Source organism: Anomaloglossus baeobatrachus, chromosome 2 (genome assembly GCF_048569485.1).
Source record: "Anomaloglossus baeobatrachus isolate aAnoBae1 chromosome 2, aAnoBae1.hap1, whole genome shotgun sequence".
Lineage (NCBI taxonomy): Eukaryota > Metazoa > Chordata > Amphibia > Anura > Aromobatidae > Anomaloglossus > Anomaloglossus baeobatrachus.
Genome location: NC_134354.1, coordinates 236,549,978 through 236,566,695, shown reverse-complemented (window position 1 = coordinate 236,566,695; position 16,718 = coordinate 236,549,978). Strand labels below are relative to the sequence as shown.

The 16,718-nt window shown below is 42.5% G+C and overlaps 1 protein-coding gene across 1 annotated transcript; it reads right to left on the bottom strand.

Annotated features, from left to right (window-relative positions):
* Positions 1 to 703: 703 nt before the first annotated feature.
* LOC142289023 (interleukin-19-like) lies at positions 704 to 16,409 on the bottom strand. The gene is made up of 6 exons (XM_075333559.1): positions 16,269 to 16,409; positions 5,553 to 5,615; positions 2,502 to 2,654; positions 1,575 to 1,679; positions 1,270 to 1,344; positions 704 to 787 (listed from the first exon to the last, which is right to left on the bottom strand). The coding sequence occupies exons 1-6, from the start codon at positions 16,407 to 16,409 to the stop codon at positions 704 to 706; spliced, it is 621 nt and encodes a 206-aa protein (XP_075189674.1).
* Between the last annotated feature and the right edge of the window lie 309 nt (positions 16,410 to 16,718).

Genomic DNA, 16,718 nt, shown 5'->3' with positions numbered 1-16,718 from the left:
CCCTGGCAAAGGAAAATACTACAAAGACTCACTTCCTCAAAATGGGCACATTAGACTCAAGAGGCCTTCATGTACGTCTCTTCTCAGGGACATCGGAGTGCCACACAATGTTTTCACGTAAAATCTTTCATGTATTAATCTCAAAAATTAACATACACCAGCTCTATCTCACCATTGGGTATGTGCCCTTAACATTTCCGCCATGAAAAATCATTTTGGGGTCATTTTGGAAGGTTTTCTGGTGAGTCCGTAAAAATGGCGCAAAAAGCGGACAAAATTGTTCACAGCTGTGACTTTTCAGTGATAAATGCTTCAAGGGGTCTTCCCCATGCTGTTGCCATGTCATTTGAGCACTCTTCTGAGACTTTTGTGACATTTTTAGGGTTTCTCCATGCTGCCGGGGGGTCATTTCACAAAAATACTCGGGTCTCCCATAGGATAACATTGGGCTCGTTTCTCGGGCCGAGTACACGAGTATCTTGGGAGGCTCGGCCCGAGCTTCGAGCACCCGAGCTTTTTAGTACTCGCTCATCACTAATATTTATTTAATAATTTATTAAACAGAACATATATTAAATATTAAAAAAATTCAAATATTAATGGCATCAATAATAAAACCTTAAAAACAGTCCTGCATTAATAAATTATGTTAATAAACAGACATTCAGAACTTCCAATGTAAAATAACAAATGGCATTTATATTCAAGGTAAAAAGTTCCTTTCTATCCAGTGGAACAAAATGTTTAATTCTCCAATGGCCTTAATAGCAGCGTTTGTTGTAGTTATCTGTTGGAAAAAAAAGAGACTTGAGATTAATTTTAAAACTATATATTTATAATCGGATTAAAGGGGTTGGTCCACAAAATGTATTGACTGAAAGTCATAAAGGATGTCAAAAGAAGTGTTTATTCAATATACAGTACATCTATTAAAAATTGTGTGTTTGGCAAATGTTAGTGATGAGCGGAACAATTCACTGCTGGACTCTGATTCAGGCCAGTACCTAGCAGCTAGATGGGAGGCCCGCAAATCTCTTAACTTCTGGCATCCATGGTATGGCTTTTGATAAGTCGAGGATGATGCAACGTCACCGATGTGGCATGTCACACACATGAAGTTGTGCCAACAAATCAAATTAGGCGCCAGGGATGCCAGTAGGTAACAGAACATTAAACTGTAAGGTGGTATTTTTTTCATTGATATGCAATGTAATAATCTGTCTTATCACACTGCATTTTATTTTTCAATCTAACAAGTGTGAAACTTACCTTGAAATAATTGTCTTTAAATTGTTGCATAATTGCATGTGATTGCTCACCACAAGGACATCTAAAAGCAGTATTCTTTTAAGAAAAATGTAAAGGGATTAGGATAAATTAGTAGGTGATTTATAAGCAAAGTAGGTGACACAAAGCCCCCAAAAAACAAAATGGTTATCATTCCTTGTATTGTAATCCTTATTAACAAGGTGTAATAGTATATTTGAGGGTTGACTTGTAAGAAATTTACGTTAGTTACAAGAAATGCTCCAAATAAGGTTGCACTAGGAGTCCATTATTGTGTCTGATCTAACCGCATTTAATAATTTGATACTTTGATATGCCATTCCAAAGTTCTCAGGACTTTCTTCCCATACTTCTGACCCAATAAGCTCATTTTCATACAGAGTGTATAACCCCTCGAAAGGAGACAATATAAACAAGCAGATAAGACATATTTTCATGCCTTTAAAGGCCATTTTTCATATGCAAATAAGGCCTGTGACTAGTTATCCTTCTTTCTATGTTATCACTCCCCTGTGGGCCTAATAACCTGATTTCAATGAGCCGGCATCCCTGCGAGATAATGGAAATCTTGAGCATGCACACAACTCATTTCGGTTGCATCAGTATACCTTTGAAGCTATGTGTACACATCTTGGCTTCATTAGGCGCACTGCACATGAGCAGAATTTCATAACACATGTACATGAGCCAGCTTCTGAAGTACTGGTCATGCGCAGTGCACCTAATGAAGCTGGGAATCGTCCACTTCTGAGAAGCACTGACGTTGTCGAAATGTGCCGTGCGGATGCTTGAAATTTCCATTATTTGGCAATGATGATCATACCCATAGGGGGTGAAAACCATGCCTATAGGGGGGTGATAACTTGGAAATAGGGCTGATTAGTCTGGGGAACTAACATTCCAACAAGTCAAAGGCATAATTTGTATACAAATAATGGAGGTTATAAATACTTTTTTTAAAGTTTTATTTTAGGGAATATTGTTATACAAGGATGGTCAGGAAGAGAAATTTGACCTGTAAATGTACATGCTGCTGACTTGCAGGGCATAAGAGACCCGACGGTTCCCTTTAATCCAAACCAAAAGGAAGCAAATAACTACCCTACAGCAAGTATCAAAGTGATAAACTATCAAATTAGTACCCTGTACATGTTTTAAACATGTGTTTATACTTGTATTCATTTTTCTCTACTTTTTCTTTGATTTATACTTACACATTTGTTCAGCTCTTTAGTCAGACTCAGAACTGAGTTTGCCAAGTGAAAAAGATTCCTATGTTGTTCCATTGCTGTTAGTTCCAGGACAGGAAAAACATTACCCACATAAAAGTTACCCAGATTGTGTAGGAAGCAGCATTTTTCGAAGGGCTGGAGTAAGAAAGTGATGAGAACAAAAATATATCATTTTATGAGGAAATTTTTTTGTCACTAAGTGTTATGAGTTAAAGGGACATTTGCATCTTGTATATTTAGGGCCTATCTACTAGATGTACCATAAAGGTATTAAAATGTGGGTCCCACCAGTGGAGGCTAGGCCACTAACATTTACTGTGGAGTGTTAATGAGAATTCCTATATATTTTATGGGTATTCTGACCACCTCTCCACTGACAAGAGGCCAACAGTGTCACAAGATAGATGGGGGTCCTACCTACCTGGCTCCTATTGGTAGAATCTAACGCATATTTATGGCATATCCTATGTACTGTATGTGCCATTAATTTTCAGAATGGGAATACCCCTTAAAAATATTTAGTATCTAGAAGAATTTTCAACAATAATATTACATATATTCCATTAGTCCTAAACTACTGAAAAAAATACTACATGAACAAGTGTAGAGCTGGTATTTTATCAAGAATATTTAGGGTCTGTTCACATTATTGTCAAGGTTTTTGTTTCTACAGGAGCCATTCATTGATTTTTTTTTATGGATCCTAACAAAACCTGATGACTAAAGCTATACGCCCAAGTTGAGAATTAGGTATGTTTTTGCCTCAGTATTTGTAGCCAAAACCAGGAGTGACACAATAAAAGGAAAAGTATAAAGGCTACTTTACACACTGCGTTATCGGTCCCGATATCGCTAGTGTGGGTACCCGCCCCCATCTGTTGCGCGACACAGGCAAATCGCTGCCCGTGCCGCACAACAGCCGTCACACATACTTACCTTTCCGGCGACATCGCTGTGACGGGAGAACCGCCTCCTTTCTAAGGGGGCGGTCCGTGCGGCGTCACAGCGACGTCACTGAAGCGTCACTGAACCGCCGCCCAATAGCAGCGGAGGGGCGGAGATGAGCGGGACGTAACATCCTGCCCACCTCCTTCCTTCCTCATAGCGGCCGGGAGGCAGGTAAGGGGAGCTTCCTAGTTCCTGCGGCGTCACACGCAGCGATGTGTGCTGCCGCAGGAACGAGGAACAACTTCGTTACTGCTGCAGTAACGATTTTTAAGAATGGACCCCCATGTCGCCGATTAGCGATTTTGCACGTTTTTGCAACGATGCAAAATCGCTTATCGGTGTCACGCGTAACGGCATCGCTAATGCGGCCGGATGTGCGTCACAAAATCCGTGACCCCAACGACTCCGCATTAGCGATGTCGCAGCGTGTAAAGCCCGCTTAACAGAAACATGTCCACCATTTTTACTCACTCCTGGTTTTGGCTTACAAATAGTGAGGTAAAAAACTCACCAAATACTCAGTGTGTGCACATGGCCTTATACAGAGTTCAGTTGGGTTTCCATCTTTTTTTTTTTAAAAGCAGACAATATTATTCTGTCAAAAATCAATAGGAACAGGACTGATCATAGGCCATCTATATTGAGAACAGAGCCTAAGTAAACTTTTAAGACTCTGTGTTAAATGTTATGTTCCCCTTTCAAAAATTATTCAATTCTTCAAATAAATCTAAATGGAAAAATTAAACAATCTTTCAAATGGTTGAATTAATGTCACCTATAATCTTCTGACTACAGGTCCATGTACAGATCTATATGACTCAATTGTGACTGCAAACAAATCCTGACAAAGACCCTCGTGCAAATCGAAATATGTTGGCGACACCAATAAATATATATAAATATGTCAATCCCTTACCTACACAGTTGTGGCAACTATAGTAAAGTACAAAGAAACCTAGTCTGACACTACAGCCACATTGCAATTCATCAGTACTTTTTGATATCCTACTAAACATATGTAATTAGGGGCAGATAGAAAGGAATATAAATGCAGGGCCAGACTACAGTATATGGTATTTGTTTGCAGTCTGTAGTCATGGAGACATCTAGGCAAAAAAGCTATGTAGAAAAATTGTAGGAATTTTTAATTACAGCTCAATAGTTGAAATGTAGTGGTTAATGAATAAAGGATATATTAATAAGATTGATTTTATCATTACTAATGTTGATAAATATAGCAGAAAAAGTATAAAGAGGCAACGTAGCTTGTGTATAAAATAATGATTCCCTCAATCTTGATTATTATTTTAAATAATTTTAATATTTATAGCAGTGGCCTTATTTTTAAAAATTACCTTATTTTGTGGTTTATAAGACACCTGCTTATAAGATGCACCCCAAACTTAAAGAAAATAAGGTGGGTGCGGCAGCAGTCATGGAGTGAGGTCACAGAAGGCAGGTGTAGTGGTGAAGCAGGGCGATGCTGCAGGCGGGGCAGCAGGTGTCCTAGATGCCCAGATGCTGTCCCACTGTCCCAATGCGGCGGGTGTCCCAAATGCTGTTGGTGGTGCGGGCTTCAAAGAAATGGCACCCGGAGATGGCACGTGCACAGATTGAGCTATCGGCTCAATGACAAGCCGATATTTCTTCTGCACACACGCCACCTCCAGGAACCATTTTCCTTAGGTCCACTGCTCGGACAACAATGGGCCAGAAGTGTCGCGTGCGCATATGAGATCTTAAGCCAAGAGCTTCATCTGCACTCACGCCGACTCCAGGTGACATTATTTGAAGGCCCCACCACCTGCAGCTCCAGCAACACAGCTTCCGCAGCCCCAGCAATACAGCGCCCGCAGCCCCAGCACAGCCGTCCCAACAGAGCAGCCGCAGCACAGCCGTAACAGCATTGCTCCTGTCTCCTGTGATCCCACTTCACCAGCCCCCCCCCCCCCCGTAAGCCACATTCAGATTATAAGATGCACCCCTCATTTTCCTTCCAAATTTTTGGAAGGGAAAGTGCGTCTTACAATCCCAAAAATACGGTACCATTAATATTGCTAAGAGGAGGGACATAAAAAAACTTACTTGTATATGTTTTAAATCTTTTGCTTTAAGTAGAGTAACATCTGTAATTGTGTCCTTGGTGTACTAAAAAAAAAAAAGTCAAATGGAATTATTTTTTTTTCCCAGCTTCAAGTTTGCTGTAGGTGACGAGTAAAACCATAGGCAAAATACGGACAGTCCAATGGAAATGCAGCTTTGGAGCATGATAAAATATTAAACATACAAAAAGCCTCTTCAGTAGAGATGAGCGAACCGGCCGCGGTTCGGCTCGAGTTCAGTTCGCCAAACGGAGGTCTCGTTCGAGTTCGGTTTGACGAACGTTCGATGAACCACTCGAACCACATAGGAAACAATGGCAGGCAATCACAAACACATAAAAACACCTAGAAAACACCCTCAAAGGTGTCCAAAAGGTGACAAACAACTCACAACACAACACAAACACATGGGAAAGTGACAAGGACATATACTCATGCGAAAACAAAAGAGCTGGACAAGGAAAAAGAGGAGGAGACACAGATATAGGCATGGCACATAGGCATGGCACGCCCTTCTAAAATCATGTAAAACACCGCAAGGTGACTCCAAGCGGAGTCTCCCTTTTTTCCAAAAATTGGGCCACACACACACCCACCCCTTCAGTGGCAGCACTTGTGCCCCAGTTGTACACTTTACAGCTAGATTTGCATCAAGCACATTCAAAAATACGCCATACTTAACCGTCCCCAGGATGACACCGGGGTAGGTAGCAAAGTCTATCCTGATCCCAGCTCTGTGCTTCTTGGATCATTTTTAAAAACAATGTAAGCAAGGGTTACTCCAAGCGGAGTCTCCCTTTTTTTCCAAAAATTGGGCCCCACACACACCCACCCGTTAAGTGGCAGCACTTGTGCCCCAGTTGTACACTTCACAGCTAGATTTGCATCAAGCACATTCAAAAATACGCCATACTTAACCGTTCCCAGGATGACCCCGGGGTAGGTAGCAAAGTCTTTGCTGAACCATGAGTTGTTCATTTTGGCTCCTTTTAAAAAAAACAGCAAGCAAGGGTTACTCCAAGCGGAGTCTCCCTTTTTTCCAAAAATTGGGCCACACAGACACTCACCCCTTCAGTGGCAGCACTTGTGCCCTAGTTGCAAACAGGATGTTTTGATTTGCATCAAGCACATTCCAAATCCACAAGCATTTACTCTCCCCAGGATGACACAGGGATAGTAAATTCCTTGTGGATCCATGACTTGTTCATTTTGATGAACGTTAGTCTGTCCACATTGTCACTGGACAGACGTGTGTGCTTATCTGTCAGCACACACCCAGCAGCACTGAAGACACGTTCAGAGACAACGCTGGCAGCTGGACACGACAAAATCTCCAAGGCGTAAGTGGAGAGCTCTGGCCATTTTTCAAGATTTGAAGCCCAAAATGAGCAAGGCTCCATTTGCAAAGTCATGGCATCGATGTTCATTTGGGGATACTCCTGTATCATCCTCTCCAGCCGTTGACCATGTGTCAGACTTGTTGTCTCTGGTGGCCTTGCAAAGGAGGGTCTAAAAAAATTATGAAAAGATTCAATAAAATTGCTGTTACCAGCACCAGTTACGGTGCTACTGGTACGGGTAGACTGTTTAAGCTGATGAGACCAACCCATGTTTGTCAAGTTACAACTGGGAGATTCACTCCCTGCACCTGCACGGTTGTTTGGTGGAAAAGCCGAGCAAAGATCGAGTAACAGCTTCTGCTGATACTCCTGCATACGTGCGTCCCTTTCTATGGAAGGAATTATGTCACAAAATTTGGACTTCTACCGGGGATCTAATAGTGTGGCAACCCAGTAGTCATCATCCCTTCTAATTTTGACAATACGAGGGTCATGTTGGAGGTAGTGCAGCAAGAAAGCACTCATGTGTCTTGCGCAGCCATGCGGACCAAGTCCACGCTGTGTTTGTGGCATAGAGGTGCTAACCGTTCTTTATTCCTCTGACATCTCCCCCCAACCTCTTTCAACTGAAATTTGACCAAGGTCTCCCTCATCCGCTGAGTCTTCCATGTCCATAGACAGTTCGTCATCCATTTCTTCATGTTCTCCTGCACCTTCCTCAAAATTTTGCCTGCTACCATGCGCCCTTGTTGATCCCTGTCCCCCATGGTCCCATGCCTGCCGCGTTGGTGATGATGAACGTCTGGACCTTGGTGATGTTGTTGTGTCTTGCGCATATGAATCCTCCTGTAGTTCCTCCCCTTCCTGTTGTCCCACCCCCTGACTCCGAATAGTGTTTAGCGTGTGCTCCAGCATGTAAATGACTGGAATTGTCATGCTGATAATGGCATTGTCAGCGCTAAATATATTCGTCGCCATGTCGAAACTGTGCAGAAGGATGCATAGGTCCTTGATCTGAGACCACTCCATCAGGGTGATCTTCCCCACCTCTGCATCTCGTTGGCCCAGGCTATACGTCATGACGTATTGCACCAGGGCTCGGTGGTGCTGCCACAGTCACTGTAAGATGTGGAGAGTCGAATTCTAGCGTGTCGCCACATCGCATTTCAGGCGATGAACCAGCAGGCCGAAAGACTTCTGGAGCGATGCAAGTCGCTCAGCAGCGGTGGTTGAACGGCGGAAGTGAGCAGACAGTTTTCGTGCCCTGTTCAGAAGGCCATCTAGGCCGGGATAGTGTGTTAAAAATTGCTGGACAACAAGGTTCAACACGTGAGCCATACAAGGCACGTGTGTCACCTTGCCCAGGCGAAGCGACACACCCAGGTTTGCAGCATTGTTGCACACGGCCTTACCAGGCTGCAGGTTGAGTGGAGACAACCATTTATTAAACTCAGTCTCCAGAGCTGCCCACAACTAAGCCGCTGTGTGACTCTTATTTCCAAGACATTTCAAGCTAAATACCGCCTGATGCCGTTGCGCTCTGCTGCCAGCATAGTAATGAGGGGTGCGTGATTCCTTCTGCACAGTGAGAACGCTGGTGGCCTGACCAGGCAGGCTTGGGGCGGAGGTGGAGGACCCAGATGAGGTGGAGGAGGCAGAAGCAGTGGCGGAACATGGACAGACAGATGATTGACAACGGCATTGGGGACGGCAAAACTTGTGCAGCAGACCCTTCACCATCTATCACCATAGTTACCCAGTGCCCAGTCAGCGACATGTAACGTCCCTGTCCATGCTTACTGGTCCAAGTATCGGTGGTGAAATGCCCCCGTTCACACACAGAGTTTCTCAAGGAAGCGGTGATGTTGTGTGCGACATGCTGGTGTAGTGCAGGCACTCCTTTCTTAGAGAAGTAGTGGCGACTGGGCATCTGGTACTGGGGCACAGCGACAGACATAAGGTCTCTAAAATCTTGTGTGTCCACCAGGCGGAAAGGCAGCATTTCGGTAGCCAAGAGCTTACAGAGGGATAAAGTCAACCTCTTAGCTTTGTCATGAGTCGCAGGAAATGGCCTTTAATTTGTCCACATCTGAGGGACAGAGATCTGGCTGCTGTGTGTAGACGGTGTTGAGTAGGGTGTCCCTGGAAAAATGCAGGTTTGTGAGGAAAGTGCAGGCGTAGACATGATGTTGCCTTCATCCAACGTTAGTGCTATCGATGTCTGAGAGAGCTGTACACACGCACTTGTTTCCCCTTCCCAACCAACTGAGACCTACCAAGCAAACTGCCTGTTGCAGTTACAGTGGTGGAAGTTGTGCGTGGAAAACCAGGTGTGACAGCTGTCCCCACAGTCCTAGAAGATGAAGAGCGCGCGGATGCACTGGAAGGGGCAGGCAGTGGATGGTTCTCTCCGCTAGACCACATTGCAGCACGGTGAGCTTCCCACTGGGACATATGATATTTATTCATGCGACGATTCATGGAAGAAGTTGTCAAACTGCTGAGGTTTTGCCCTCTACTAACAGAATCACGACAAATTTTACAGATCACATAATTTGGGCGATCTTTTGCTATGTCAAAAAAGGACCAGGCTATGCAAGGCTTAGAGGGCATGCGACCTGCTGATCCACCCCGACTAGTGCTCAGAGGCAGAGTGGTGGCTGAGGATGCAGTTGTAGATGTGCTACCAGTGCTCTGACTCTGTCCAGGAAGGCGCAAGGTAACTTTGTCGTCGGTTGCATCCTCCTCCACCGCCTCTGTTGACCTCCTCGAGTGCCTGACTGTGGGTTGACAGTAGGTGGGATCTAGAACTTCCTCATCAATTGTTGTGTTTGCACTCCCCTCACCCTCAGACCGAGCCTCTTCTTGCCCTGACAGAATATTTGAGTTGTCATCAGAATCTGGTATCTGTGTCTCATTGTCATCAGTATGTTCCTCATTGTCTATAACAACAGGTGTTACAGTTTGTGAAAAAGGGTCAACATTATGCTCATAAACTTGGTCCTCACGGCCTGAATCAGAGTCACAAAGGTTCTGGGCATTACTGTAGACCATTTCCTGGTCTGTACTCACTGTAGCTTGGGAGCAGACTTCTGATTCCCAGGCTATAGTGTGACTGAACAGCTCTGCAGACTCAGCCATCTCAGTTCCACCATACTGTGCAGGGCGGATGGAGACTTCAGAGCTGGGAGAAAGCAAGTGTGATTGGGCTGACAACTCAGAGGACTGGTGTTTTTTGGATGCGGTAGTTGAGGTGGCGGAGAGGGCACTTGTTGGACCACTTGAGATCCATTCAAGCATTTTCCTTTTTTGGCCATCATCTACCTTTGTTGCAGTTGTTTGTGTCCGTAAAAAAGGGAACACATCGGATTGTCTACGGTAAGTAGTAGACATCTTACGTCTCCTGGAAGATGGTCTATCTTCAGCAGATGTTAATGGAGCTTTGCCACCTTCCCCACGGACAAACCCTTTTTTTCCTTTTCCAACACGCCTCTTCCCCTTCCACCAGCATCTGTCATTTTGCCACTCATTTTGATTGCGACAAGATTGTGCACTTAAAATGTGGTAGTAAAAATTGAGAGGTGGTGTAGATTGCAGCGGTGGTCTAGCTTTATTAACAGCAGAATAATCAACAATAATTATCCCTGACAATGCAACTACGGCCCTTAAACTGGCAGCATAGTTTGCTAGTATAATGGCTTTGTAACAATGAGCTTGAGTGTGCAATGCAGAGGTGCTGCAAATAGCTTTGCACCAGTGGAACACTAATGGAAGTCCAACAGCCACTTTTAGGATGCCACTAAGTTTACTCAGTGTTTGCTAGTATAATAGCTTAGTAACAATGAGTTTGAGTGTGCAATGCAGAGGTGCTGCAAAAAGCTTTGCACCAGTGGGACACTAATGGAAGTCCAACAGCCACTTTTAGGATGCCACTAAGTTTACTCAGTGTTTGCTAGTATAATAGCTTAGTAACAATGAGTTTGAGTGTGCAATGCAGAGGTGTTGCAAATATCTTTACACTAGTGGGGCACTAATGAAGTCCAACAGCCACTTTTAGGATGCCACTAAGTTTACTCAGTGTTTGGTATTATAATGGCTTTGTAACAATGAGCTTGAGTGTTCAATGCAGAGGTGCTGCAAATATCTTTGCACTAGTGGGACATTAATGAAGTCCAACAGCCACTTTTAGGATGACACTAAGTTTACTCAGTGTTTGCTAGTATAACGGCTTAGTAACAATGAGTTTGAGTGTGCAATGCAGTTGTGCTGCAAAAAGCTTTGCACCAGTGGGACACTAATGGAAGTCCAACAGCCACTTTTAGGATGCCACTAAGTTTACTCAGTGTTTGGTATTATAATGGCTTTGTAACAATGAGCTTGAGTGTTCAATGCAGAGGTGCTGCAAATATCTTTGCACTAGTGGGACATTAATGAAGTCCAACAGCCACTTTTAGGATGACACTAAGTTTACTCAGTGTTTGCTAGTACAATAGCTTAGTAACAATGAGTTTGAGTGTGCAATGCAGAGGTGCTGCAAAAAGCTTTGCACCAGTGGGACACTAATGGAAGTCCAACAGCCACTTTTAGGATGCCACTAAGTTTACTCAGTGTTTGCTAGTATAATGGCTTAGTAACAATGAGTTTGAGTGTGCAATGCAGTGGTGTTGCAAATATCTTTACACTAGTGGGGCACTAATGAAGTCCAACAGCCACTTTTAGGATGCCACTAAGTTTACTCAGTGTTTGGTATTATAATGGCTTTGTAACAATGAGCTTGAGTGTTCAATGCAGAGGTGCTGCAAATATCTTTGCACTAGTGGGACATTAATGAAGTCCAACAGCCACTTTTAGGATGACACTAAGTTTACTCAGTGTTTGCTAGTATAACGGCTTAGTAACAATGAGTTTGAGTGTGCAATGCAGTTGTGCTGCAAAAAGCTTTGCACCAGTGGGACACTAATGGAAGTCCAACAGCCACTTTTAGGATGCCACTAAGTTTACTCAGTGTTTGCTAGTTTAATAGCTTAGTAACAATGAGTTTGAGTGTGCAATGCAGAGGTGCTGCAAAAAGCTTTGCACCAGTGGGACACTAATGGAAGTCCAACAGCCACTTTTAGGATGCCACTAAGTTTACTCAGTGTTTGCTAGTGTAATAGCTTAGTAACAATACGTTTGAGTGTGCAATGCAGTGGTGATGCAAATATTTTTGCACTAATGGGATACTAATGAAGTCCAACAGCCACTTTTAGGATGCCACTAAGTTTCCTCAGTGTTTGGTATTATAATGGCTTTGTAACATTGAGCTTGAGTGTTCAATGCAGAGGTGCTGCAAATATCTTTGCACTAGTGGGACACTAATGAAGTCCAACAGCCACTTTTAGGATACCACTAAGTTTTCTCAGTGTCTGCTCGTATAATGGCTTAGTAACAATGAGTTTGAGTGTGCAATGTAGTGGTGCTGCAAATAGCTTTGCACCAGTGGGACACTAATGGAAGTCCAACAGCCACTTTTAGGATGCCACTAAGTTTACTCAGTGTTTGCTAGTATAATAGCTTAGTAACAATGAGTTTGAGTGTGCAATGCAGAGGTGCTGCAAATATCTTTGCACTAGTGGGACACTAATGAAGTCCAACAGCCACTTTTAGGATGCCTCTAAGTTTCCTCAGTGTTTGGTATTTTTAATGGCTTTGTTTTGAATTATAATGGCTTTGTAACAATTAGCTTGAGAGCAACAGCCACTTTTAGGATGCCACTAAGTTTACTCAGTGTTTGCTAGTATAATAGCTTAGTAACAATGAGTTTGAGTGTGCAATGCAGAGGTGCTGCACATAGGTTTGCATTAGTGGGACACTAATGGAAGTCCAACAGCCACTTTTAGGATGCCGCTAAGTTTCCTCAGTGTTCGCTAGTATAATGGCTTAGTAACAATGAGCTTGAGTGTGCAAAGGGCAGGAGGGTACAGTGGCAGGGTTGTGGGTCTGGGTAGAGGAAAGGAAGCCTCCCTTTCTATCCCTCCTAATGGGAAAATGCAGTGAGGAAATCCCTGACCTTAGCTACACAGACTCTGTCATCTTGTTTAGCTGTTAAAATCTCTTTTTACGGGCCTGCACTTATGGCTCTGACCCTGCTGGTATTAGCCCTTACAAGGACTAATAGAAACTTCTATCCCTATTCTGTATAGCGCTGTGTATAGAGCGTAACAGCGATATCGGAGACAGGAGCTACGCCAGCGTTGACTGACACCCAGACGCAGAAGGCAGATAATGGCGTGCTGGAGGAAAATGTCCATTTTTATAATGCAGGGACATGTGACATGGACATCCTATCACACATGCCGTTGCTTCTCTGGCTAAAAGTCCACTTAGGTGTGTGTGTGTCTGGGATTGGCTGACATGCTGGCCCGCCCCACTACACGCGCGCGCTTAGGGAAGGAAGACAAGGAAAAAAAAAATGGCGATCGCCATTATCCAAACAGCAGTGATCTGAATGCGCTGTTCCCGCACACTATACGCTGAAATTTCATAATAGTGTGAGTCACAGAGTGACTTACACTATTACAGCGGAAAGCCAGCTAGTAATTAGCTTGTCTTTTTGCTGCTAGAACCGTTCTCGAACGTAACTAGAACTATCGAGCCTTAGCAAAAAGCTCGAGTTCTAGTTCGATCTAGAACAGCCCCCAAAATCACTCGAACCACGAACTGGAGAACCATGAACCGCGAACCGCGCTCAACTCTACTCTTCAGCAATATCAACTGCAATACACAAACTCTTATACAATTACTCTATTAATTTACAGGTATATGTGATCTATATATTGTATCTATACTGTATATATAGTTCAATAATATTTACGATTTTTTTTCTTGAAGCTATATTTTTTTGTTTCATAAGTTGTTTTTATTTTTTTCACTCTATTCTTGTTGATGACCTAGGCATTATGGAATATTTCACAGCACATTTTGTGTCTACTATTCTGCACTAAAACTACAGTATATTGAAGTAGATGATGCAGAAAATTTAAAAAAAGGAACATTATATTTATTGTAATTTTTTTGCTGATTTTTTTCCATGTGTTGTATGCTTGAAATCTCTGATAAAAATCTTGTTAAACCATAAATAAATTATAAATGAATGGGAATTAACCTTTAGGACATCCTATTTAAAGCATACAGGTGAGATATACATTTTTCTTTTTTTTCTTAAATTATTCAAATGTTCATTACATGACAATGAGAAACATAGTCTCCTCTTTAGAGAAATCTTTAGATCTAGCCAGATTAAATATTTAATTAGCTATATAAAAAAGTATCTTTACAGTTAAAGCAGAAAGACTGTGGAACACCCTGTCACAAAAGGTAGTAATGGCAAATGCTATATCAGCATTTCAAAAAGGGCTTTTTCTCAAGCCAAATTGTATTGTGGGTTATAAATAAGTGTGTATATATATATATATATATATATACATATAGATAGCTAGATATATCATAAATTATTATTTATTATTACTGACTATAATCTTTCAAGTGGAAATGTATAACTAGTGGGGAAAGGTCGACCGTGATGGACCTAAGGGGTACTTTGCACACTATGACATCGGAGGTGCGATGTCGGTGGGGTCAAATCGAAAGTGACGCACATCTGGCATCGCTGTTGATATCGGAGTGTGTAAATCGCTTTTGATATGATTAACGAGTGCAAAAGTGTCGAAATCGTGTCATTGGTGTAGTGTCGGTCATTTCCATAATTTCAGAAGGACTGATGTTACAATGTTGTTCCTCGTTCCTGCGGCAGCAGACATCGCTGTGTGTGAAGCCGCAGGAGCGAGGAACATCTCCTACCTGCATCCAGCGGCTCACGCCAGCTATGCGGAAGGAAGGAGGTGGGCGGGATTTTTACGTCCCGCTCATCTCCGCCCCTCCGCTTCTATTGGCCGCCTGCTGTGTGACGTCGCTGTGACGCCGCATGACCCGCCCCCTTAGGAAGGAGGCGGGTCGCCGGCCAGAGCGACGTCAGGGGCAGGGCAGGTAAGTCCATGTGAAGCTGCCGTAGCGATAATGTTCGCTACGGCAGGTATCACAAGAGATCGCATGTGCGACGGGGGCGGGGACTATCGCGCTCGGTATCGCAGCAATCGGCCTACGATGTGGTAGTGTGCAAAGTACCCCTAAGTCTTTTTTGAGCCTATCTAACTATGCAACTTTAAGCAACCATATAACCCTTGACTGAGCCCTTTTGGAATATAAGTTCAATTCTTAAGTGGATGCCCTTGGCCTTATCCAAATTGTCTCTTCAAGGAGGAAGGAGATGAACGCTAGCGCTACCTATTGGAAGTATCAATCCTAAAAGTCAAACGTGGCCCTTTAACAAGCCTTTTTGACTAAGGATTTATGCCAGATCAGAACCTCAATTTGCAAACACCGTGTTTCGGGGTGATTGCCCCACGTCAGTTCAAAGTATGAGATCTGATCTGGCTGTATGAGAAGCTATAGTGGTGTCCAAGGGGAAAACATTTCTCCATGTGGAGACCTGATAAGCCAATCTGGCTGCCAATGAGGAGTCTTACAGCTACAGGGAGGAAGGAGACAAACTCTAGTGCCAACTATTGGAAGTAGCAATCCTAAAATTCAAAAGTGGCCCTTTAACGAGCCTTTTCATATGACTTTTCATTTGACTTAGGCCTTATATTCGTACTATATAAATATCTGAAGAGCCAGGCATCCCAACGTCCCTTAGCTTTACAAGCAGAAGGCAATATAACATTCATTCACAATTATTTGAAATGGGAAAATAAGGAAACATACAGCAAAGAGCTTGATCACTAAGCTCAATGAAAAATCTCCCAACAAAGTTTTGCTCCATAGGTGCTTAGTTCCCACTAGGTTTTAGAGGGCACTCTTCACTAGGAGATATACTGTATATCACATCATGTTCACCCATTGGATATTTTCTCTTATTGGTATTGTTTCGGACATTTCTTTCAGTGGCAACACATAGGAAAACTTGCTTAATAGGTCTATTAAGTGCATTCTTTGCAGAAAGCAAAAACTTATGTTCCTCTCCTTCCTGACTGCTAAGGAATTCATTTCAAAAGATAAAAGAAAAAAAAGGACCCAATCTGCACAGAGTTTTGAACTTAATTGACAGGACATTTCTTATGTATTTGTAGAGATTATGTTTTTAATGGAAATCATGTAATGTCTGGAATAAAAATATTTGCAATCTTAATGTCTTTGTTTAAAGGTACACATAAACTACAATAGGTAAAAAATGTAATATCAGAATATTTTCAGAATATTTTCTAAATTGCTAATCTAATAATACATATACGGTACTTTTCTCTAATAATGATTTTTCTTACCAAGAAATCTTTCAGTGTCTCAAAAGAACTGTGAAATTCATTGATATTAGCAGAAATGGGGCACTGATTTCTATTTGCTTCAGTACTTGGAATTAAAATCCAAGATACGACGATCCCGAAGAAAACAAACAAAGCGCTCATGGTGAGAAATTAGAGAAAGTTGTTAATACCTGCAGAAAAAGAATAAAGCAAAAATGAATTCTTGGAGAATACAGAATTAAAAAGTTATATATTGTAAATGTGTTCTAGTAACTTGCTAATCTAAGATATAAGTATATATTACTTACCACTGATTAGACTTCTTACAATAAAAGGTTTATATGGTGATATGAGTTTCAGTGTGGCCTCCTCTCTTATATACTCTACTAAAAATCGTTTACATCACTTTCATTTTCTAGGTGTATACATTTTTTGGTACCTGCATGTACATCAGTAGATTTCTGAAAAATC

Coding starts and splice junctions, on each gene's coding strand:
- LOC142289023 (XM_075333559.1), bottom strand. CDS start 16,409: ATGAGCGCTTTGTTTGTTTTCTTCGGGATCGTCGTATCTTGGATTTTA. Junction 2,655..5,552: donor AAGATTTAAAACATATACAA/GTAAGTTTTTTT, acceptor TTCTTACTCCAG/CCCTTCGAAAAATGCTGCTT. Junction 1,680..2,501: donor CTAAAGAGCTGAACAAATGT/GTAAGTATAAAT, acceptor TCTCCTTTCGAG/GGGTTATACACTCTGTATGA.